General features: G+C 40.3%; 3 protein-coding genes across 3 annotated transcripts in view; 2 read left to right on the top strand and 1 right to left on the bottom strand.

The window, feature by feature from the left end:
• rnf220b (ring finger protein 220b) overlaps nucleotides 1-14,022 on the top strand; it is a 29,066-nt gene extending 15,044 nt beyond the window's left edge. The window contains exons 3-16 of the mRNA XM_078258143.1: nucleotides 4,275-4,401; nucleotides 5,392-5,434; nucleotides 5,527-5,619; nucleotides 6,373-6,415; nucleotides 6,754-6,843; nucleotides 9,126-9,169; nucleotides 9,584-9,671; nucleotides 10,154-10,250; nucleotides 10,645-10,704; nucleotides 10,868-10,929; nucleotides 11,024-11,108; nucleotides 12,098-12,206; nucleotides 13,324-13,398; nucleotides 13,497-14,022. Coding sequence (XP_078114269.1) covers nucleotides 4,275-4,401; nucleotides 5,392-5,434; nucleotides 5,527-5,619; nucleotides 6,373-6,415; nucleotides 6,754-6,843; nucleotides 9,126-9,169; nucleotides 9,584-9,671; nucleotides 10,154-10,250; nucleotides 10,645-10,704; nucleotides 10,868-10,929; nucleotides 11,024-11,108; nucleotides 12,098-12,206; nucleotides 13,324-13,398; nucleotides 13,497-13,568 — 1,088 coding nt within the window. The 3' untranslated portion in view covers nucleotides 13,569-14,022. The remainder of the gene's footprint in view (nucleotides 1-4,274; nucleotides 4,402-5,391; nucleotides 5,435-5,526; nucleotides 5,620-6,372; nucleotides 6,416-6,753; nucleotides 6,844-9,125; nucleotides 9,170-9,583; nucleotides 9,672-10,153; nucleotides 10,251-10,644; nucleotides 10,705-10,867; nucleotides 10,930-11,023; nucleotides 11,109-12,097; nucleotides 12,207-13,323; nucleotides 13,399-13,496) is intronic.
• A 2,485-nt stretch (nucleotides 14,023-16,507) lies between these two features.
• Nucleotides 16,508-20,355, top strand: guk1b (guanylate kinase 1b). The gene is made up of 8 exons (XM_078258142.1): nucleotides 16,508-16,619; nucleotides 16,810-16,851; nucleotides 17,206-17,331; nucleotides 18,623-18,719; nucleotides 19,467-19,605; nucleotides 19,908-19,992; nucleotides 20,072-20,157; nucleotides 20,323-20,355. The coding sequence occupies exons 1-8, from the start codon at nucleotides 16,508-16,510 to the stop codon at nucleotides 20,353-20,355; spliced, it is 720 nt and encodes a 239-aa protein (XP_078114268.1).
• A 745-nt stretch (nucleotides 20,356-21,100) lies between these two features.
• obscna (obscurin, cytoskeletal calmodulin and titin-interacting RhoGEF a) overlaps nucleotides 21,101-25,116 on the bottom strand; it is a 50,041-nt gene continuing 46,025 nt past the window's right edge. Inside the window, exons 70-76 of the mRNA XM_078259923.1 lie at nucleotides 24,853-25,020; nucleotides 24,544-24,649; nucleotides 23,903-24,142; nucleotides 22,834-23,057; nucleotides 22,373-22,469; nucleotides 21,852-22,001; nucleotides 21,101-21,737 (exon numbers count right to left, since the gene is read on the bottom strand). Coding sequence (XP_078116049.1) covers nucleotides 21,557-21,737; nucleotides 21,852-22,001; nucleotides 22,373-22,469; nucleotides 22,834-23,057; nucleotides 23,903-24,142; nucleotides 24,544-24,649; nucleotides 24,853-25,020 — 1,166 coding nt within the window. The 3' untranslated portion in view covers nucleotides 21,101-21,556. The remainder of the gene's footprint in view (nucleotides 21,738-21,851; nucleotides 22,002-22,372; nucleotides 22,470-22,833; nucleotides 23,058-23,902; nucleotides 24,143-24,543; nucleotides 24,650-24,852; nucleotides 25,021-25,116) is intronic.

The following is a 25,116-nucleotide window of genomic DNA, read 5'->3' as shown; positions in this document are numbered from 1 at the left end:
TAATCATCAGACTTGAAGTTTTCAGATATATTTCAGAACAAATCTCTTCAAATAGACCTGCAGATATGAGGTGAATTATAAGTAGCCTCATATTATCGCAAATACCCAAGGACAGTCCTAACTTTCCCCCATGACTTCCATTCCCTGTCTCCAATCTGTAAGTCACTATCAAAGATCATTGAGCCATGCATCTCAATGAGGGCTAGATTGATTGGATGGAGCGAAGCGGAGACAGGGTTCGATCTTTGCCCTGAGGTCCTGAGAAGGGAAATATGGTCAACGGGACACATAGTCACACAGCTACCCAGTCCGCTCTCCATCAGTGAGATGATTGGACACATACATCCTGAGTCACGCCCGCACCTGATGGAGCAATTGTAGTGACTAATGGAGAAGATGAGAGAGCGAAAGAACGAGAGGTAGAGAAATTGGGGGTTTGTGTGGTGATTGACCTGTTTTCAGAGAGGTTATGTCCATTGATCTGTAGGGCAGAAGAAAAGGGCTTTGGCCTGAGGTGCTTCGGAATGAGTCTATTTGGGGTTTAGGATTCCTGTCCTTTCCCACCAGGAGCTTTTTCATCATCTGACTCCCCAGGACTTACAGCTGCCGTCTTCCTTTGTCCACGTAATGTGCACAGCACTACAGAGGCCAAAGGCCAATCAATGTTCTACAAGAGGTTGATACAGATCTTATTAGTCAATGAATGATCATTAGTGGTCTAACGAGGCATTGATTTGTGCAAGGTCCAAAGGTTGCGGTGGTTGTGGTGAGTGTCTTTAATACATTAAACACAATTGATTGCAAAGTAGGAGGGATATTTTTGAAGGATGCTGGAATGAGATTGGACAGTGAGGGATTTGAGGTCAAGCCAGAAGAGGGAGTGTGCCTTCATTGGCCGTTGAATGTGGTTAGGATTGAACATGGAGCCTAGCAGCACATTTGTGTTTTGCATATTACCTGTGTAGCAATCCTGCAATTAATAAAAAGCAGATATCTAGAAGTAGTAAGTCAAAAGCAACTAAACTTGCCGTTTCAAAGGCTAGAGCAGCAGCCTTTGAAAGCTGAGGAAATGACTCTGCTCATAGCAGATGTGTTACTACAGGGCCTATTATGTTGCCCATTAAATACCCAACCTCTCAATAGGCCATTATTTCCCCAATAAAAAACAAACGGCGGCCTGCATACTTTCCCCTCTCCCCCCTCCGCTTCAGAGGTTAGTTCTACCTCACAGACGGCAAAAAACCCTGACTAATATCCTGCATGTGATGCTTTTAAATAGGAAGCAGGCCTAGGGATAGGGTGGGGTACAGGTGTGGCAGGAGCCAATGGCTTTTATAGCCCTCCATCTCCTCTGAAAGTGTGCCAAGGACCTGCCTACACAACCCACCACTGCAGTGTTAGCCGCCAAGCGTTAACTTTTCTCCCCCAATCTCTACATGCCTACTGGTTATATAGAGTCTGTGCTTGTTATGACTTTATAGAGGGATTTCTGATGTGCTTAGAGAATTGTTTGATGATTGGGATAATGATGCCAGTTGGAGTGAGTTGTCTCAGCACTTTATCGCCAGTGAACACAGAGAAAAACAGACCTAGCCAACGCAAAACAAGCTCCACATCCTCCACGTCCACTGCCATTCAAAGCCATGCAATCCTCCTCACGTCAATCAGAATTATACCACGTCCACAGGTTTGTCACCGGGGGGACGTTCGTCACCATGTCTCCCCTGCAGAACAGCCTTTTCATGCCCCAGCATAATGTCAGCGGGTGACATCCAGGCCTGATGTGATGTGGCATTCACTAAAGGTCACGTTAGGCATCTCCGCTCTGTCTGCATCAGCAGAACTGGCAGCCGTCATATGGGCGCTGGCATCGGCCATTACCCAGACCCTCAGGGGGACTCAATGCTTTAAGGATTTGTCAGCGGGATTCTGATCTCACTGTTGCAGTGGCGAGCACTGAACGCGGACGGTCACAGTCCATGTCATGATGCAGAACAACAGGATTTGAGCATCAATCATACAATACGGATGACAAGGATGGCGATATCTTGTTTTGTTTCAAAACATGAACTTTACTATCTCATGATGCTCTTGATAGGGAGGACAGGGCAGAGAGATATCGCAGCGCCCTGATGAGTTATTCGCCCCAGGGGTGTGTTGTCTTCAAATCCACGGGGAGATGAGGAATTGTATTTAGGCATGCTCATCATGTATGCTCATCTGTGCGATTCCTTCATGATTTCTGTCATGGAAATAAAAAAAATTCCATGACAATCCCTTTCTTAGGGTTTCCAGTTGTACATAAAAGCACAATTGTAAACTGATTATGAAAATAGTTTAGTCAATTTTAAAGTGACCACAAAATAGAGATAAAAGAAGAAATTATGCCTTTCTGATTTTGTTTCATCGGAACAAGACTTGAATATAGCCAAAGAAGCTTCCTCCCAAGTGGGAACAGTAAGTGAAGAGAGCAAATGGCAGCTGGACAAAGACTAGACATCCAGGAAAGGAGGTCCTGAACTGGCGAGACACAAAGACAGAAAAAGGAAACAATCAGAGACACAGAGAGAGTGAATCCTTTAGGAGATGAGCCAGTCAAAGTCTGCACAGCCCGGCGAAAGAGGGCCAATCCATCCAAGCCAGTTGCCGTAGTGAGGGAACAGTTAACAAGCCCCACAGGCAGGTTTTACAGCCCCCTGTTGTGTGTCTGAGACCCCCCAGGCTAAAGAGGGGCTGAGGCTGACTGATACTGACAGGGTTTATGTGGGCGGAGGCGGAGGGCAGCAGGGGGATGGAGACGTGTAAAGAGGTGGTCATGAACCACAACAACTGTCACTTACGAGAGCACAGTACAAGCACAGTCAGGCTTCAACAAAAGCATGGAAACACACATACACACATCCATACATTCAAGCAAGCCACTTCCACACCATTAAATATGATGTTTGTGTGGAGCAGAGGTGAAGGGTGGGGGAGATGCTGTAGTCGGGGAAGGGGGGGCTTATCCAAAAAGTGGACCAATAAAACACCTGAAAATCAAATCCCATTGCTCTTATCGCGGCGCCATTCAGAGACGTTATCTGTGCAGGTAATGTGGTTATAAATTCAATTTCAGCCCAGAGATTTCATTGTTTACTGATGCCTGCATGTTCCGGGCGGCAGAGCGCAGAAAGCCCGGGAACGTTCGATGCGTGTCGGGAAAAGTCATTTAGGCTTCCGCGAGGGGATGCAAAAAAGGCGCGAGAGACAGAGGGGGGGGTGGGGGTAAAACCAAGAAAGCTGTCATTCTCCCAAGGACACCTGACTCCGCTTTCTATTTTCCACTCCATGTTTTATTTAGAGGCCATTTTGTCCTATTTGGTTCCTCATTATGGGGTCTCATAGCTCAACTAATGTCAGGGCACAACACTTTGTGCGTCTATGCTTGTCATATCGCTGGTCATTTGAAATGGAGCTGGAAAAAAGTGTTTGGGTGATAAGGTCCTGAAGGAAGTTCAGTCCTCTATGCTCCACATTGAGGGGAAACTGAGAAACTGTCAAAAATACTAATCTGTTTGTAATGTTCTGTATTAAAAAGTATAAAATTGTGATTGCCAGCCTTGTCATTTGTTTTCCCTTGACTGTGCAGAGAGGGGAAATTAGGTGCATCTTGCCTACTATCTCTCTTTGTGTGATTGATGGCTTTCAGGAGTAAATCACCTCATCTACTAGGTAAAATCTTGATATAGTAGAGCTCCTCAGGCTCCCAGCTGGCTGGTTATGGCAGTAATCCATCAGTGGGGCCCAATGGGCCGAGTGGCCCTCCTGGGTAATGTTCCTATTGACAGCCTATGATGTCAACACACTGACAGCAGGGGGCCATAGCAGTCAGTCTGTGTGTGTTTATGTTTGTGCGTAACCTTATTTTACTCTCACTGCCACTTTCTGTCAATAGTACAGATAGGTCTACTGAACACACAAACACACAGTGAAGGCTGTTCTCAACTACAATAAGCCTACGCTAACTATGAGTTCGAGTTTATTGAGCAGCGGTGTCATGGTTGTCATCGCCAGTTTAAGTCCAGCTTAATACCTTTGTTACTGACTGGTATCTATTAAAATAAAAATACAAAAAAATATAGTAATAATTTAATGCACATATCTGATGTTTTTTTTAATTATATTTTTGTTTGTCCTCCATAGTAAACTGTCTTTTCATAGCCAACATGAACAAATTATTATACAGTTTTTCCTGTAACACCTCTTTTAACTCTCTCACTCTCCTTTTTATGCAGGCAAAGTGAAGGGTCTCTATGATGCTCAGGCCCCAGTGTGTCCGGTCTGCCAGTCTATTCTGCGACCAGGAGAGCTTCAGGAGCACATGGAGCAGGAGTTGACCAAACTTGCCCAAATACAAATCAGGTATCATGATCTGATTTCACAGCATTCACATTATAAATCAATACATCTTTATTTAACATTATGCCACCAAGTGGTTTTATTAAGCAATCTCCTCACGGCAGCACATCTTCACATCTACGTCGAACCATTTTCTTCCAACTTTTCACTTCCTCCATTTATCCATTTGTCATTTTCCTCCTGTTTGCGTCCAAGATTTTCTACTTCTGTTCAGCTTTTAGGGGATAATTAATAATAACACACCCCCCACCTTTTCCCCAGGTGGTCATTTTAACACACCCCCCACCCCCAGGTGGTCATTTTAACACACCCCCACCTTCATTTTCCCCAGGTGGTATCTCCTGTCTTCTCTGTCACCTGCGTGCAGTGTTTACAAGCTGCCTCATTGTTCCTTACATATTTCATATCACAGCCTCCGGCCTTGAGGCGACCAATCACACAATGGGTGGATAATGTCCTGCCAATGGCTGCTTTGAGCCCTACGCACACTCACAGTTTAAAACATACACACGAGGACCAGAGTTTTACACACACACACACACACACACACACACACACACACACACACACACACATTACCTGCTGCTTAAACCAGAAGAATGATTCCTCCAATAAAGACATTACACTCCAAATCTGCTTAACGACCGCTCCGTGGACAGTAATGGTTTCAAATTGAACTTGGCCCACAGGGAAACTGTGTGTGTGTGTGTGTGTGTGTGTGTGTGTGTGTGTGTGTGTGTGTGTGTGTGTGTGTGTGTGTGTGTGTGTGTGTGTGTGTGTGTGTACACAGTATCTGTGTGATAGGCATAAAGTGAGAAAGAGTAAAATGAGATTAACTACAGACTTAGACAACATAAAACTAGAGGTTATTTATGAGATGATATTTGAAAGACAATATCATGTTTGTATATTTCATAGGACCAACATAGTTGATTTGTGTGTGTGCTTGTTTAACATGTGAGCTTCTGCATTATTTGCCTCTTTTCTCTGCAGTGTCACTCCAGTGCAGCACAACCACCTCATAAGGACGCCGAAGGTAAACAGTTGATATCCTCGTGTGTTTAAAAGAGAACACAGTCGCTGTAATCCTTCCTTTGACTCTCTGTTCTTTCTCTTTTTTCTGTCCAGTCTCTCTCGCTCTCTCTTCATATCAAGCGTGAAGGAGGTTCTCCCACCTCGCCCCCTCGAACATCTGATGATGTCCACTCTGACCGATACCAAGTGAGGTTCAAAAATAACTAAACCAGTATTAAATTATCAGGAGAATCAGATTCACAGAGTGGCATAACTGCACATATGTATACATTTCCGCTGGGGCTCAGATTTAGAAGTAAAAATGGATAAATGCACCCTGTTTTTTCTGAAGATATACAGAAATGCCAAAGCAACAGTGAATTTGTTAAACTGTAAGGTTGGATTAAAATACAGTAGTATGTTTTGAAATGTATTTAAATGTGTTTAAATATGTGTTTTTTTTACCTGGTGTGGTGCCTGTGACTCACCAGTTTTATAGTCTGAGGGTGATCAAATACTGTGCTAACACTCAACCACTCACTTAAAAGTAATAGGTTCATCAGGAGGCAAGTCAAGTCAATTTTACTTATAAAGCTCAAAAACAAGTTTGTTTTGAAGGACTTTATAAACTGCACAACATATTACACCCTCAATTTAGAATAGAAACATTCCACACATAAAAAAACATATCAAATTAAATAAATATTAAGCGTAATAAGTTGAAGAGGAAGGCGTACAAAGATAATTTCACTGTTGATTAAGCACTTGCTCTAAAAACACTTTTTAAAGCTGTTGAGTGTTATCCACGTCAAGCACAAGAAATGAAGACATCCAGTGTTTTAATATGTTACTGTCATCTACTGTGCTGCTGTTTATTTATTCTAGTAGAAATGTGAATGAAAGATATTATGTTTTGTAAAATATGAAAGATTCTGATGTCCTCCTTTCTGATTGTTGCAGACATTTCTCCGTGTGCGGGCCAACAGACACACAAGACTAAATGGTACGTTGATGCACGCTGATGCAAATGTTGTGTTTCTTTGCTGCTGACAATAAGAGAAAGCTTAGTACATTAGACTTTTCCCAGTCTGCTGTTTTAAATGGCTTTGAATAAAAAAAAGTAAGGAGTTAAGAGATTTTTTTAAATTTTTTAAACATTTTAGTTTACTATGTTCACACTGATGCGACCAGTTATGTGTTTCGTCCAACCCCCAGTCCCCTCACCCCTCACCAGTCGGTCAGATATCACCCTTTTTCCCACACCATCTCACACCGGCCTAGCGCCCACACGAGCAGAGGAGCTATTAACCTTTCAACTTTGACCTCTTGATATGTTAACAGTCGATGACCTCTGCTGGTGCAGGTGCTACGTCAAATCTGCCCCATTACGCCCCCACAGCGCAGGAGCCCACCTAGACTGCACACAAGCTGGTAAGACACACAGAGAAGCACTTTCTTCACCATCACGTTTAACTAGAATGAGCAGCTGTTGAGTTTTGCTTCCAGTCTCTCTGAAAACCGATCTATGAAGCAAATGATTAGTAAAGGATTTAGAGGCATCACTTACAACTGATACACCCTCTATCAAGGGTTCCTTATTAGAAAGTGGTACCAAAAATATTAATAAAACAAAAATATAATAAATAAGCAATAATAAAAATTTTTTACAATCATTCAACCATTGTAAAAGTGATATAATAGTGTCTCTGCACTGATACAGACATGTAGACTTACAGATTAAAGCTGCGGCTGACACTACAGACATCTTACTACTGTTATTATTAACACTGAGATTCTCTAGCTCTTAGCTAACTCTTCAAACTGTCAGTGCTGTCGAGGTCTGTTAGCCTTTATTGGGCCTTATAACAGGACAGCATAATGAGCTTCTAAATACATGTCAGGAAGGAAAAAGGAGAAGGGAGGAGGAGGGGCTCCTCTGTTGATTAATTAACCTCTCTCTCTCTCTTTCCCTCTCTCTCCTCTCTCTGTTTGATGAGCTTTTCCTCATCTATGACCGTCTCTTTAACCCTCATTATGTCCGCTAGGATGGCGGCACTCGGGTCACAGCCACCAGCTCTCTGTGTGTCCGTCCCCCCCTTGGGGGGCCACTGTCATCCAACGGGAATTAGAGGGCCCTAAAACTTAATGTCCCTTATGCAATCTGCAGTCAGTCAGGTCACAGTGGGAGAGGAGGTGCAGTTGGTGTTCTGCCATGTTAACTTTTATATCAGAGAGTAGGGGGAGGAGGGCGGGATGACAGGATGGGGATGGGAGGAACATTTTGCATCCATTGCAGTCGTTGGTTACATAAATCCCTCAGGGTCTGTGTGTGAATGTTGTCGACTTGTTATGTGATTGTGTTACAGGCTGATCCACATATAAACTATGTTGTTGCTGTAAGATGAGCTCAAGTACCGCATCATCAACACCCCCCATTATGTTCCAAATGTGTTCATCTGAACTGGATGTTATTTAACACTACTCATAATAGAAATGTGGATATTGTTGCAAAATCTTTTGAATACAAGACATAATGATCCTGAAACTTTCATTGGTGTATGTTGTCAAAATGTGAAAATTAATAAAAACTTAAATGGCAAAAGTAAAGAAATGAGCTCATACTCTAAAATGAAGATCACACTGTGGCATAGCATGAATTATGTTTTTCTGCCATTATAAAAGTATTACCTACACCACAAAGGAAGACTGTAAATATATATACTTGTAAATGTATGTGTTTCGGTGGCTGTTTAGCTCAGTTGGTAGAACAGGCGCACATATACAGAGGCTCGTTTCTTAACACAGTAGGTCATCAGTTTGAATCCGACCTCTGACATTTTTCTCGCATGTCTTCCCCTTCTCTCTCCATTTTCATATCTCAGCTTTCCTGTCCAATAGAGGCAGAAATGCCCCAAAAAAAGAAAAGAAATGTATACATTTTGGATGAGGAAAAAGAGCCTCCCTTGGCCTCGCAAAAAAAACCAGACAACCTTCAGCCAAAAGAAAAATTACAATACCCTCCCCCCTATATAGTCCCTTACTTTTCTCCGTGGGACTTCTAACACAAACTACTGCCTAGCCTCCCTAATCCTTTTGTGGGAGCAATACACAGTTTGTATACAATTTGAGAGTCATTAAGGGACCAACTAAAGTAAGTATGTAAAAGTAAGTAAATGTATTTATGTAGTGCTTTCACAGATAAATATAAAATAATATATCACAACGTGCTTTACATAAAACATACAATATGATACATATTAAAACAAAGTACAATTAAAATCACAAGGTAATACATAAAAATAAAGAGCAGAGAGGTCATCCAAAGGCCTGTTTAAAAAAGCAGGTCTTCAACTGATTTTTAAAAGAGTCCACAGAGACAGCAGACCGTATTGGAGGAGGCAAACCCTTCCAGAGTCTCCGTGCTACGGACTCAAAAAAACAGTCCACAAAGCTCCTAAGCCGGGTGCGAGAAACAGTCAGGAGATTGGACATATTGGACCTTAGGGGGTGTGCTGATAAACAGGGTTGTAGTAGGTCAGCCACATCTGCAGGTGACTGACCGTGCAATGATCTGTATGTGAGAATGAGAATGAGAATCTTAAACTTAATCCTATACAGTATTTGATGGGTAGCCAGTGGAGAGACTTGAGTCACTGTGGCCTGCTTTTAAAGTATCTATCACCATCTCATCACTATCTTCTGTCTGTTACCAGTCAGGATTGGAAAGCTGAAGAGGAGGAAACTAGAAGATGGACAGGTGTGTAACTCCCCCCCCAAGAAGACAGATAAAAATCTTTGTTTCTTTGACATTTTTATTGTAATCAGAGATGATTATTTATATATACATATATATAAGACGTGTAGGGTTGAGAGAATGTCGGTGGTACAATCCCCCTGACACCGTTGACTGCTTTTGTTCACGTAGCATCAGGATCACTGTCAGCTCGCTGTGTATCCATGTGAAAACACTGCCGGCATTGGTTCACAGCTATGAAAACACAGAAGCAGATATGTAGCTCGAAGCTACAGGAGGCATATGGACAAATTCATCGAGACAGTGAAATTGTGTACCTTATGTTTATGTGTGCATTTATGTGTGCGTGTGTGTGTGTGTGTGTGTGTGTGTGTGTGTGTGTGTGTGTGTGTGTGTGTGTGCGTGTGTGTGTTAAAGGAGGGTTCAGCGGACTTAGCGCCATTGCAGGACGTGTGGAATGAGAGGAGAAGGATGCAGATGTCCTCTATAGTGGGAGGGTTTAAAGGTAAGCATGAATCTGTGTGTGTCTCATAAGTGTGTGTGTGTGTGTGTGTGTGTGTGTGTGTGTGTGTGTGTGTGTGTGTGTGTGTGTGTGTGTGTGTGTGCCATCGAGGTACCCATGTGTGCGATCTTGTTCAGTGGAGGGTGAATAATGTGACTGAGTGACAGTTGAAAAACCACTGAACTTTTCAGTCCAGATTACAGCGGAGCAGGATGCCTTGAAGGTTAGATTAAAGTAACGTTTTTTCTAACCCGTGGAGGAAGCTCTGACCTGCAGACTGGTCACACGCTGACTGACAGAAACAAGTCACATGCCTTATTGTATTGTATCATTTGTGACCTTAGAAATAAGAACAGCCCACTCTATCTCTCTCTCTCTCTCTCTCTCTCTCTCTCTCTATGTTGTCCTTTTATAAGCATCTCATACCACAGTTGTTTAAACCATCAAAACTTGTTGTAATTGTTCTTGTACAAATGTCTCCTCAGGTGCAGTGCTGGTGAGCACGACTACGAAGGAGTGTCGAGACAGCGACGCAGACCTGGACGTGGATGGAGATGATACTCTGGAGTACGGCAGAGCGCAGTATCCTTAAACACAGCAGTATATTTGAGTTTATAATCAAGTGAAAAGAATACAGTACAAAGCGAGTGGTGGATTTAAAATAAAGTAGGTAAAATATTTAAGATTCAATAGATTTCAATTAAGATAAAGTGTCTTACTTGTTGTCAGTGGTGGAAGAAGTACTCATAACGCATAATAATACAAAATAATATATATATATATGCAAAGTAACTAAAGACAATATTTCCCTCTGAATTGTATTGGGGTAGAAGTATAAAGTAGCTGAAAGTAAAGTACAAGTCCCTCAAATATTTACTTAAGTACAGTACTTGAGTAAATGTACTTTAGTAAGTTACTTTTCACCACTGCTTGTTGTCAGCCTGGTGTTGTTCTGTTTCCTGACCTTTCTTCTCAGATACACAGAGACAGATGTAATCCCCTGCTCAGGAGAAAGCTCCAAAGAGACAATAGTGAAGTATGTATCCCACCTGATAGGGTCTCATTCACAGTGGATATTCAATAAGACATGAACATGATCATAGTCTATTGGTTATAATTTATTACGAGAGATTTTTCTTTCAATCTTTTATGTTTTGGGGTTTTTAAATGTGTGTTTTGTTTTTTGTTTTGTTTGTCAGCAGCAGCAGTACGTTACCTGACTCCAGAGTAAGCCTAGAATTTTCCAAATGGTCAAATGATGGTGAGTTAAGTAAACTCTGAATAAGGAAAAATGGAAGAATTGTACAACAACAGGATCTGAGGTTGATGCTTCTGTTATTTGTTTGTTCACTCAGGGAGTCCATCGACCAGCAGGGGAGAGAAAGTGGACGGCAGCATAGCTGCTCTCCCTAAAACCTGCAAAAACTCTGAGATAGAAATGTAAGTTTGTCACTCAGAGCTTACAATACATATCCTTACCAGATATATCCTCTTCTCACTGCTTATAATCTCAAAAACATTTTCAATGTAAGTCATAACACACTTCAGGTTGTAATTTACAGTTTTATTGAAAGAGTTACAATTGTTCAGTGACTTATTGTTTTTAGACTTATCATTTACAGAAACAACGAAAACAACCAAAGATGTTGTTTTTTTGTGTAATAAGTTTGATAAAGAAGTTTTTATGTTTGTAAACTCAGATGGTTTGGATTCCAGGAATGAAACTAAGTTAAAAATCAATTCAAAATCAATTAAAATCATGGGTCATACCGGTGAGAGTAAGGTAGGTTGGGTGTAATAAATCCCAGGTGTAAAATCAGGTTTGAATCAGCCAATCAGAGCTGAGGAAGTGATAGCATCCCTTACTGTAAAGTGTATTTTGGTGGCCCGGCTCTCTGTGTCGTATCAATTCAGACTATCTGCCCCTGCACCCACCAGCCTGATACACAATACTATATCAATGTGATGATATCATCAATCCAGGTCATAGCAGGCGACGCACGCGTGTACACACATTTCATCACACTTAATGCATTGCAGCCTGTCTGCCTCGCTGTACAGTATGTCTGCACATATAGTCTATCCTGTAATTGTGCATGCGTCTATGCAATTGTCTATCTCTGTGAGGACCCTGACACCTCACACACACACACACACACACACACACACACACACACACACACACACACACACACACACACACACACACACACACACACACACACACCCTCTGCCTATGATAAATGAGACAGCGAATGCAGGCAATGTGATTGCTGCTAAATTTCATGCTCAGTGTCCATGTTGGCCAGCGAATAATTTAATCTGTCTTCGATTTATAAATGACTTTCCAGTGTCTGCCTAACTCACGAACCCTCCCATCTCCTCTCCTGTTACCGTCCATTCGTGTGTGTCTGTGTGTGTGTGTGCAGGCTCTCAGAGGATTCCACGCTGACAACTTTGGATGTACTTAAAGCTCGGATACGGGATTTGGAGAAACAGTTGTCTAAAGGAGACAGATTTAAATGCCTAATCTGCATGGTGAGTACGAAGGCAAATTAAATCAACAGAGCAGACACAGACTAGCGATAACAGCGCAGTCATGCAGAAACTGGTGATATTCCCATTGAGACCTGTGTTTTGGCCAGTAGGTCAATAATATCGGTCATGCTCTTTCAATGGAACATACTGTAAAATGTGGTGATGATGATATTTTGATCCTATGATACAGATTTGTATGTATTATTTTTAAAGATACTGTATGTGAAACACTTTAAGTAATACTATTCTAAAATCTCAGCTAAATCAGTTTTTTGACATGAAATTATAATGTATGTCAATTCTGTATTATGTTCATATAGATTGATATACTGTATAAATGCTCTACAACTGATTAGATTTTTGTTTTTAAACTATTTGACTCTAGTGCTGAAATGATTAGTCAATGACTCAAATAGTAGACCTACAGAAAATGACAATATTTTAACAATCAATTCATCATTTGAGTAAATTATAGCAATTTTGCTTATTCCAGATTCTAAAATGTGAGAATTTGTTGCTTTTCTCTGCTGTATATAATCATTTTGGGCTGAACACAAGAAGCTATTCGAAGATCCGGCTGTATTGCCAGCCTCTGAGAACTTGTGATGAATATTTTTCATAACTTTATTCACATTTTATAGAGCAAATGATTAACAGATTAACAGAGAAAAAGTTATTCCACTACCAGCACAGGAACAGCTCTATGAAGCCATATGAACTTCATACAATTAAAGCATAGTTTAACATTTCTTTGAGAAAATCAAGCTGCTATGTCCAGGTCGACCTTTGATCAGATTCCTGTTTTCGTGAATACACTAATATTGCTAAAGCCATACTTTTGTGTAGAAGGAGGAAAATCAATGTGATTTTAAAGTGATGGACTTACCTTGCTCATTTTGATTTGAACTTATAAAAATTATTGCTAAAACAATACTTATTTAATTGTGTATTAAAACATGAACAGTATAGTGTAATAAATCACTAAACACACCAGCTGGACCCTTCCTGGGGTTGAAAGGGCTTCTTAATGCTCTTATTGTAGTTTCACGTGGACATCTAGTGGCAGCTTTATGTACTGCATGTAAGGAATCCCATCACCTGTGTTTTCTCTCTGCAGGACATGTACACAACCCCGCTCACCTCCATCCAGTGCTGGCATGTTCACTGTGAGGAGTGTTGGCTTCGAACGCTGGTAAAACATCAGATTTGTGATGATTCACAAAAACATGAAAATGAAGTAAAATGATCAGAGTGTGTTAATAAAGTACGTTAATTTCTTCTTTTCTTTAGGGAGCAAAGAAGTTGTGTCCACAGTGCAACACCATCACCTCACCTGGAGACCTGAGGCGGGTCTACCTGTGACGCAGCCACTCACAAAATAAGGAGAGGAGCTTCTTCTGTTTTAACCAATCAGGGGTGGATTTGTGGGCAGCTGGCCTGTCATAGACTCCCACCCTTTTCCTCCTCCTCATACCTTCCTGGTCCTACCTGTCAGTGTAATAACATCCACTAAACCCTGACAAATTTGAAGAACAGCAAGTGTAACCTTTGACCTTCCTTACAGCCCTGTACAATATCCATGTTTCTGCTGCAACATCAAAACATCAACCAGCTCAGAAGACGCATATAAAACCAACTGAGAGCTCAGGCACTGAAAAACTAATAGAAAAGAAAATGCTTTGGGACAATATTTATCGATTTTGTAATATTTTTTGTGAGGAAAACAAATTAGTTGAATCACATGCAAAGCACATGTACATAGTTTAGTGTTTGGAACGGTGTGTTTGGATCTGTGTGTGTGTGTGTGTGTACGTGCGCGCGTGTGTGTGTGTGTGTGTGTGTGTGTGTGTGTGTGTGTGTGTGTGTGTGTGTGTGTGTGTATATATATATATATATATGATGTTGACTAGTAGAACAACCCGACTGTATTTACTCTACAGGGTTTGTCTTTGCTTGGATCATTTATTTGTTTAGCTCTTGTAGGTTGGAAACATTCTCACATTCAAGCTCATTTTGTCTTTGTCATTGATGTGTTTCTTTGTAAAGGCTCATTAAATCTAATTTTATCAATGTTACTACAATAAAATGTGTGTCTAAAAGGTTGTTGTTTCACAATATATTTTATCTGCTGGGGTAACATGAGTGTCTGGATTAGCATCTTGTGTTGTTTAAGCCTGTCGACAGCCTTGTTAGGATGACTCTTATGGGGTGAACTCGCCCTTTAAGAAGTGGGTCGATGCAGGATTAGTCAGGCAGAGCCCATCACAGCTCATCTGGAGTCGAGGGACGCTAAACCCTGCTCAGCTTTTACTGCGTGAGGAACAGACGCTGCAAGGTTCAATCACAGAGAAGGAAAACCCCACAAAAATCAATTCAATTCATTATAGATAATAGCAGGATGATGCCATTTATTTTCCAGTTTTCAAAATGTAACTCCATTGTAGTGGGAAAAGTGTAAGAGCAGAGCATATGCTCCCCACATTGCCACCACGTCATCTTCCAACGTGCTCTAGTGGAGCTGTTGAATATGGTTGCACTCAGCAGCTTCCAGATTTGAATATGTGTAACTTTCTAAATGTGAACAGGGCGTTCCTAAAACTATCATGGATAAATATAGGTAAAACAAATGCTTCATGATTCTAGACCAACTTTGTGTAGAAGAGTTATGTTGGATGTTTACAACCATACAAGGAAATCCTGGTAAAATTAAAGTATATTTACCTCTTTCTCTAAAGTTTTTCCTTTCCAAGCCAAAATCCCAAATCTGGTGCTTAAGTAACACGTCTTTGGCAGAAACAAATTAACAAATAAATGCAAATAAAGCTTCTGCTGCAGCGTGCATTATCATTTGTTTATGAACACCTACCTTGCCCACACGGTGAACTCAAGGTGTGACCTGTATGGACGGTGTGGGTAAAAACAAGCCAGCATACACACGTGATTGGTCATTGAGCTGGAGGGAGGTGGTGATAATTCAGACTGACTGTGAGCCTGGCTGAAGAATCATCTGCTACTGAACATTTCTACAACACAAACTAAGCAGAGCTGTGAAGAAAAGGTAAGGTGGATTTTTTTAAACTACACAATAAACAGAGATTCAATTACTAATGGGATTAATGTAAGTTTAAGTTCATATGCAAACCTCAACTAAAACTAAAGGAAAACTGCATTTAAATTGTATTACAGCTAAAAGTACAGCCTGTCATACTGCACATTTATATATATATATATATATATATATATATATATATATATATATATATATATATATATATATATATAGTCTGTGCATTAAGTGTTTGCTGCTTAGATATTTTAAATGCTATTCACCAGTGTGTGCATTTAATGTAATCTTGCATTAAGGTCAACACTTTGCAAAGGCTAAAATAGATGTTCCTTTAGATCTGTTAATAACTTTTTAACCAGCTTTATAAAAGGGGCTAACAATAAATGGTTTGTGATATTATTGATGTCTAACTGTTCTTATCTAAAAGTGCAGCCATGAATAATTCCTAATACCAACATGTTGAAGGGAGAGGTTGGAGGTTTTTTTTGACTGTTACAGACTCTGACTGTATTATTAAGTTATTGTGTTAGTGGGGATTTTACGTAAATGAATTGTTTCAGCAGCAACCCTGAAATATCATCCTCTCTTAGCGCAGCAGGTAACCGGGTCACCTGTCCTGGACCCTTTGTGCCACCTGGCCCAGATCCAATTTATCCTGCTGGCTGACCTGTCATGACTTCATTAACAGGCACTCTTAACATTAACCTTGGGGCCTCCGGCTGTCTAACTAGTCGGCAATTAGGGCATGGACGTGTTTAAATATTTCAATTAAGGGAATAGGAAGTAGAATTTCCAGGTGTCGTCTTTTATTAACTATGAGTGGAGAAAGCACAATAATGTTGTAAGAGCAAATGTCTGCTTTTAACCTGGTGTGTGCGTGTTGGGATGTTTCTTCCTGACGTTGTAGTGGTTAAAAGAAGCTTGGATCACAGGATTAACTTTACTGCTCCTTCGACATACAGTTGACAGGATAGTTGGTGAGCTTTACCAGCACTGCAAAGTAATGTATAAGAGGAGTTTAAAATATTTAATAGCAATGGTGTTTTAATGAAAAGGTCAAAAATCAATCATTTGAAACCATTTTCTGAATAAACTTTTCAAATGCCCTGTATCCTATTCTAGAAAAGAAAAAAGAAGAAAAGATTCAGCTGGCACAACCTTTTTAATCTGCTCTTGGCACAAACAAACCTGAGCTCCCTCTGTCCCTGTCTGTCTGTCCGTCTGTCTCAGAACAATGTCAGGACCGAGGCCCGTGGTGCTGAGCGGCCCCTCAGGAGCAGGGAAGAGCACTCTGATGAAGAGGCTAATGAAGGATCACGAGGACGTCTTTGGATTCAGTGTGTCACGTACGTTTGAGTGCGCCAACTGGTTATTGGCTGCTGTCTCTACATCCTGTCTGAGGAGTCAGAATGTCAGCTTGATGTTCTTACTCTAAACCTTCCAATACATGTTTGTGTTGTATAAGTAAGCCTTGAGACTAAAGTTTTTCACTTATTTCTGGATAGGGTTTAATGATGAAATCCTCTCCTTGTACAGACACAACACGAAACCCTCGACCTGGAGAGGAAGATGGAAAAGGTACAGTAGTTCTGGCTCAAAACAAACTGGTTTGAGACACCTTTTGGTATCTGCACAAGTGTTGCAAGTGGGTGGGTGATGTTTTCAGCACCTTCAGACTGTCATAGGCTCTTCATTGTATAGAAGCCCTGGACTTGGATTTTAATGTGTAGAACTGTCTTCTTCTTTGCTTTTTGTTTCTGTACCACATTTCCTCACCTCCTCTACCTGCCTGCTCTATAAAAAAAAACACCCACACAACACTCACTTACTCCCAAGTGAACTGCATGAATGGTTTTCTCCCACCTGTATAACTGCCTTGATATAAAGGGATAAACCATTTTTTTTTTTTTGCCTTTGTTGCTTTCTTCATAGGGCTGAACACGCTCCCCATGCTTCTGGGGGCTACTTTACTGCCCGTAGCAGCCGTCTTCTCTTCTGAAGACTTAGAAAAGTCAGCCTCATTGTCGTGTGCAAACAAATCAGAAACCACAGATAAAGGTGACCTCGGTGTGATTCCCGATCACAGTTTGTAAGGCAGAGGGGTTACTTTCATCATCCTCACCCTGCATTGGACTCGTAGGAACTAGTAACTTTGTGACAAACAAACAAGAAAGAATAAAAACGTTTAATCATCTAAGTAATCAAGATCAGACAGTTTACACTTTGGAGTAAAAAGCTTTTGAAAATAGCCCCCTGTGATGCCTCAGTAGTGATTCCCATTTCCAGTCCCGTGAGGTTTTGTGTCCATGAAAAACCTGTCCCATTTCCCACTGTGGCTGCTGGAGCATTGATGATTTGCAACCAACCTTTAGCATGCCAAGAGAAAGATTTCAGAATCTGAAAAGGATTTATTGCCAAATAAGTAACACTTACAAGGAATTTGGGAATTTATAACGTGAATTTATCTTTGGACTAGACTCCATCTGAGCTTTCTAAACACTGCTGTCACTTCCCTGTGTGTTAAAATACTTTGGAAAGGATAGCCAATCTTTTGTAAGATGCCGTTCGTGTTTTATTTGCACTGACAATATCAGACACTAAATAGATTATTATTGATCTAGAACAAAACAGTGGATTTTGCTCAATTTGGGCCAAACTGAGCTTTTGATCTTGGGAGGAAATACTGCAGGTTTCCCTGTTTAAAATAATGTCTGCCTAGTTTCCAGGCTTATTATTGATTTGTTTACAGCACATCCACTTCCTGTTCTATCCAGCGTTTCCCTTCAGATTGTTACTTCAGTCTGAGCCGACTCTTCATGTTCTAATGCTAATGATTGTGTGCTATCGCAGTGTCCATGAGTGTTAGAAGTAGTAACGTGTTTGTTTCTAAAATTCTGCTGTTTTAGATCCCCAGAGGTTTTGATGTTATGAAGATTTAGGCCTATGGATCTAGTATGGACAATATAATTTGCTCTGTAACAGTTATTACTAATTTCTAATAGAAGCATTACAAAAAAAACATATTTCTCATCTTTGCATGCTTTATCATTCGATAATGACTGCATACTACATACGCAGTCTCAAATTAAGCTCAGAGGAGAATATCATACACTTGAACACACACCATCAGCTAAGTAGTAATATTATCTAGTAAATTGTAAACAAGTTTATCCTTTGTGCCTGGATTTTTTTTTGCCTGTGATGTTTCTGGTTATTGTGACGAAACTAGACGCACTTTAAACTGTAGTGAGCGTTCATGTGATTTGCATCACCTCTCTTCAATCGTTTCTTTCTGTTGTGCAAGTTTTCACGGCAGAGCTAGATTCATTATTAATGTCGCATCTTACAGACTACCACTTCACAACAAAAGAAGCCATGCAGGAGGGAATTGACAACGGAGAGTACATTGAAAACGCTGAGTTTTCTGGCAACCTGTATGGAACAAGGTAAATATTTGCAGCTCTGCATGAATGCCACCATATCTTTCACCACGTAATCAGGAGCAACCTTAAAAACATCTATGATTTAGATGCATGATCCTTTTTGTACACATTTTATTTTCTTTGTTTAAAATTATTCATTTTTAGGACCAAAGGTGTCCCAGTTTCAACGACCATTTAAGGGGCAATGTCTTAGCAAACAGCTCATCTGCAAAAAAGAACATAATCTGTATGCTTTCACCGTTTTCTATTGGTCTAAATGTTGTTTCAGAAGCAAAATCCACCCACAGGAGAAAACTCAGACATATAAGCTGAGTTAATATGAGTGAAATACAATATAGTATCAGTGTCACTGATATTGGTTAAACTTCATTTAGTAGAAAGTAAGGCTGTTGTCTTATATTAGAGACTACCCTCTGGCTTGGCCACAGGTTTCAAGAGGATATAGTCTGGTGACAGATGGAGCTTTAACCTCCCCTCAGGTCAAAAAGAGCAATGCTGCAGCTCAGCAGCTCTTACGTGCCTTTTAAGCTCTTCCTCTTATTCTGAAGATAACACACACTCACTGTAGTACGACTCTTGGATCAATGCAGCGATCCTCTTAACCTTAGTTACTAGGTGTGACATGCACAAAATGACCTGATTACATTCTCAATACCTGGTTGGACATTATCAAGCACATCCATGATCAGATGTATAGTCCTGGTTGTTTTTTTTATGGTTTTATGATGTAACAATACATTGATTCTCTAGTAAAGCTGCCATAGAAGACGTGCAGGCCAAGAACCTAATCTGCATCTTAGATGTGGACATCCAGGGGGTAAAGAGAATTAAAGAGACTGACCTGAACCCCATCTACATCTCCATCCAGCCTCCCTCCATGGAGATCCTGGTAAATGTCCAATGTAGTTTATTTAATTAACATACTGTATTTCTTAAGCTCTGTTGTTGCTTGTGCAAAGTAGGCTGTCAAAGAGTGTCAAATATGCTCATACCGGCATTTAAAAAAAAATTGCAATAATAAATATATTATAAATTTTCTTTGAAAAACTCTAGTCAGACACAAATTGGTCTGAGAAAAATTAAAATATAAAACAAATACAACTTAGGGAAATGTGTAAACTTCAGACATGACAGCTGTTTTGGAGCAGCTCTCAGTTGAAAGACAACGTCTTGTTTCATCATCTTTCTCAGGAAAAACGTCTGAGGGACAGACAGACAGAAACAGAGGAGAGTTTACAAAAACGCCTGGAGGCAGCGCGCATCGATATGGAGCTCAGTAAGTTTCTAAGCAGTTCCCGTCAGGCATGATACTGAAAAAAGACAACCATTGCAGCTGACCCAATTCTCTTCTGTAGGTAACGAGCCCGGAGTGTTTGATGTTATTATCATCAATGATGACTTAGAGAGGGCTTACGAAGAGCTGAAAGATATCCTCAGTGACGTGAGTAAAATTATAAAATACCCTTTCGCTTACTTATGTGACAACTACTTTGCGACTATTGTCTGTCAGCTGTTGCATAGACCATTTTATATTCATAACGCTCTGGACAAGAGCATTAGTTGAACGCACAAAAGGTGAAAAGTATCGTCATCTCTCTTTGAGCAGGATATCCAAAAAGTTCAGGAGGCCAAATCATAGGAAGGAAACTGTCTTTCTGCTGCTGGATAGAAGAACCAACACTTGAGACTCTGGCCTGAATAACTCCATCTTCACTGACTGCAAACGCATCTGAAAGAACTTTCTTCTTGAGAAAAGTTTGTTTTTCTTTCACCCTCTGTGTTATATGGGCGGAGGTTTGCTCACTTATGCTAAGGTGGAAAAGAGGGACTCTGAATTGAAAGACGTTTTTTTCTTGACTGAGAGAACGGGGGTTTGCGTTAGATTTAGAAAAATCAATGGTTGATTTCTAGCAGTGAACATCCTAGCCCATACATCTCTGCCAGCTCGCTCAGACAACTGCCACACTCAGTGCTACATTAGATCTTTATAAGCCAAAGTGTGGAGTACACATCAGTACCACCAGTCAGCTACTCACAGCAAAATAGTTACACCTTCATTTATTTGTTTTGTTGAATTCTAATACAGTATAAACAAATTCACTCATAGTTAAGTATATGGGGATTATAACTAATATTATGTTATTTAAATAGTTACTCACATGCTGCATATTATTTAATTGTTATGAAGGAAGTCCATGCATCTGAGATAAAATCACTGCATGTATTACATCTAAAACATTTGCATGTGTGTTTGTGTACCAATGAGTCTGAATAAAGAATGTGAGGACAATGACTTGACCACTTTTGTGCTTTTTAATTAATCTTTCATTTATCAACTCATTCGGGTGGGTGACTAACCCAATATTTAACTATTATGAAGCATTCAAAAATCTAATTGACTTTCCATTTGTACATTATAACTTTAAGGCAACATGTGTACATTTACAAGAAAACTGTTTGCACTTTAAGGCCAAACTCTGCCTGACAAAATCTGTCTGACACTGAGGAGCAAAACAACAGTTTCTCGTGTCACAAAATCTAAATTTTACAACTCATGCACTCTTAGACTAAATCTTATCCCTGATATGTTTCCATATAAACCAAAGCACAAACAATGCAGCACACTAACATATACAAGCTAATGGATAAATACACTTTGAAAATTCATTAAGACGCATCACAATTTTAAAATCAGAGGATACTATAATGATTTTTATAATCTGGCCTGGCTCCAGCTAGTTAGAAATGAGCCACACAGGAAACTATCAGCTGAAATGAAATGTCCTGGTTATAGTTTCTAGGAAAAGCCACTAGTAAAAGAAACCTCCCACAGTGTTGCCTTACTGGAAGAAGGGACCCTGAAGCTTGGTACGGACCTGGTCTCGTTTCTCCTCCTTCTGCTTGAGGTAATCTTTAAGCTTGTCTGTGGAGAAACACACTTTGGAGTGTCGGCCTTTGTGTGGGGCACGATGGGCACGCAGCCACGGGTTCTGGAGACACTCGGCTGCAGTGGGTCTCCCCCTGCAAAGTTTTAATCATATCAGGATATACACATTTATGTTCCTAATTTACCAATATGACTTTTTACACAAATAATCTCTCTAATGCAAACTACATTTTAAGAGACACACTCACCAGGATTTGTTATTCATGCTGCTCTTCATGAAGTTTAAGGCTCCCTCTGACAGACCAGGGTAACAGCGCCCAAACTGGATCTTCCCTTTCTTGATGTTTCTGTCTTGCTCCCAGCTGTGCTCTGCATGGAACGGGCTGTCGGCACTCAACCTAGTGAAGAAACAAGAAGAAAAAAAACACATACGTCATACAAAATACAACAGTATATATTAATAAAGTAGTTTATAATTCAGCATCACCGAACTACAGAAGATTCATTCATTGGTAACATTTCATAATCCATAATGAAAAAGAGGATTATCCAATGAAAGAAAATGTGGATGATTCAATCTTTAGAAATGTTAATTTGTCATCCAATGATGCCTACTATCCTTTAAACAAATGTCAGAATAATATTGTAATAACTATTTTGAAAAAGTGTGAGCCACATTTATGAAATTACAGATATATATATTTTTTATTTTAAAGTAGTAAGAATATGGTTGACTACTATACTTTCTTTTATATATCTCTATACTTACATGATGAAGGACAGGACTCCAATAGCCCAAACGTCAGTTTCAGGTCCGACACCGTAACCTTCCAGGATTTCCGGAGCTTTAGGGAGGACAATATAAACTGACAAAACAGACAGAAACAGGATATTGTTCATAAAGAGTTGTGCTGTTACTGGCAATGCCACAATTTACATGCTTAATTTCCTGAATTAGTTAAAGGACTCAAACCAGAAAGAAATGGATAAAAACAGATAAGAAAATGGACTTGGGTTTGCTAGGCTATAGATCAGCTGAGGTGGATGAAGTTAGGCGTAATTATTTCCATCCATCAATCCGTCCTCCCTTAAAGAATGTGTACCTTTGCTGCGGCAGTCTGTTGGAGGCCATGACAGTCAAAGCGTTAGTACATTAGAAGAACCTATAACAATGCAAGCTTCTAAATCGTATACAATTTAGTTGAAATTAAACCAGAAATACATCAGTACCTTTGCTCTCTGACAGGCCCTGGATGTGCTCGATGTTGAGAGGCTGACCGGGTGTGAAGGACTGAGCCGAGCCCAAGTCAACTATCTTCAGGTGGTTGCAATCATCCACTAGCATGTTGTCAGACTTCAGGTCCAGGTGGATGACTCGACGGCTGTGAAGGTAGTCAACTGCACTCAGAATTTGAACCAGCAGCTCGGCAACGTGAGTCTCTGCGTACAGATCTCTGAGAGGGCACAAGCAAAGACAGACAGGTTTGTTAATCTTAACTACAGTATGTGAGGGACAAATGGCTATAGGTTGCACAAAAGTAACCTATTTGACATAGGTCTGAAACAGAATATAGATAATAATCATTTAAAAAAAATATTACATTGATCACTTACAGTAAGTGTCCATTTGGCACATATTGGTCATCTACAAACAGTATTCAGTTAACCTTGATTTGTGTATCTCAATGTAAATGAAGACGTATGTTTACATTACATTGAAATAGTCCATTAGATGACATTAAATCATTCTCTGTACCACCAGCGTTGCAGTAAGTCTGAGAAAGACTAATCTGGGCTATTGGCCCTAATAGGCCAAAGCCCTAATTAAAGCAGTATTTCTCATAGGACATCTGGTGCTTATTTTTGTTTTTAGAGCTTCTTATTTTGTAATTATATAATGATCAGTTCTGACTGGATTATAATAATAATTTATTAAGGGGAAATTACAATGTTTTCACTCTGTTACTGAATTACACACACATGCTCAGTACCTATACATGCACTAATGGAGAGATGTCAGAGTGAAGGGGCCCCAAGCAGCTGGGGGTTCAGTGCCTTGCTCAAGATCCTTTTGGGGACTGGAACCAGCAACCCTTTGGATCCCAACCCAACTCCCTACTGACTGAGCTACTGCCACCCCTTACCTCTTCTACAGGCCCCTTAGGACAAAATATAGAGTTGAAAAAGAGAAGCACTATAGAGGCTTGCCACTGTAATGGACTACTAGCTATTGCTCAGTTTATCATTCCAAACACAAACGATTTGGTCGCTGGCTTATGTTTCTCAAGCCTTCCTTTACCTCGTTGCCAGACTGTAGAGCAGCTCCCTGCCAGGACAGAGCTCCTCCACTAACACCAGGTAAAAGGAGGTGAAATAGGCAGTGTGCAGCTGCACCAGGTGAGGGTGATGAAGCCTCTTCAGCAGCTGGTATTCCCTCAGCACCAATTGTCTCTGCTCTGCCTGGTAAGGGGTGATCTTGGCAACAAACACTTGGCTGGTCTCAGCATCCCTGCACAGGGTAACTACGCTGAAACGACCCCTGACAGAGAACAAAACAAAAGAGGTACTGTATCACATATTAGTGCCTAAGAGAAAGTGGGAGAAACAAGGTGATATTATCCTTTTACTAATGCATCTGACTACTCTAATTCTAAATCAGTTTAAATATTGTTTCTTTTTTTTTCATAATAGGGGAAAAACATAAAAATAGTGAAAAATTAGCACAAAACATCAGGTTAAATTCAGAAATATCAGAATCTGTGACAGACTTGAGAAACCTGAAAAATCACACCTATATTTCAAAATAAAAGCCCAAAAAAAAAACATTATCATGTGCAAAAGAATAAAGTAAACATGACAGTAAATAAAAATACATTTACATAAAAGATAAGTTACCGATCGTTTTGCTCAAAAATCGCAGCTTCTACTTAAAAATCCCACCTGTTGATCTCAGAGAGGAAATTGTAGTTCTTGTGTGTTGTCTGTCGTTCTGACCCAGTGACCTTTGACCCCAGTGACTCAGTCTGGATTAGAGGAATGTGAATCTCTGGACAACAGAGTAAATACAGGTAAAAACACTGTAACCTTTTGTGTAGTAGCTGTTTTAACATTTCACAGTTGATGTGTATATCACTGCTGTAAATCTGTATGTGAAGACACCAAACCAATGAGGCAAATTCCTGCCACATGAATTAGATCACACATGTGCAACAGAAAATATGTAGCATTATGTTTGAGTATTTGTCTTGCCTTCAGGATGAGTAGCCATAACGACAGGTGCTGAAGCATCACTGAAAGGTCCTGCTCCTGTCTTGGTGATGCAGCCTATTCTGAACACATAAGAGGCTCCTCTGGGTAAGTCCTTCACCACATAGCAGCTTTCAGTCACCTCCTCCGACAGGACCGTCCACTCCCCACCTGAGAAGGCACATGAGTTTTACTCTGAAATCCACACCTACTGCACATTTTAATCCTGCAGTAGATCCATGCAACAGTGATATTAGTGATATTGTA

This window comes from Sander vitreus, chromosome 9 (assembly GCF_031162955.1).
Source record: "Sander vitreus isolate 19-12246 chromosome 9, sanVit1, whole genome shotgun sequence".
In the NCBI taxonomy this organism is placed as follows: Eukaryota; Metazoa; Chordata; class Actinopteri; order Perciformes; family Percidae; genus Sander; species Sander vitreus.
The sequence above is the reverse complement of the archived record's forward strand: the minus strand, read 5'-3'. Positions and strand labels throughout refer to the sequence as shown.

What these genes read in the sequence shown, in the direction of transcription:
- guk1b (XM_078258142.1), top strand. Translation starts at nt 16,508, where the DNA reads ATGTCAGGACCGAGGCCCGTGGTGCTGAGCGGCCCCTCAGGAGCAGGG. An exon ending in ATCAGAAACCACAGATAAAG is followed by an intron (nt 17,332 to 18,622) that starts GTGACCTCGGTG and finishes CGCATCTTACAG; the next exon opens with ACTACCACTTCACAACAAAA. An exon ending in GCGCATCGATATGGAGCTCA is followed by an intron (nt 19,993 to 20,071) that starts GTAAGTTTCTAA and finishes TCTCTTCTGTAG; the next exon opens with GTAACGAGCCCGGAGTGTTT.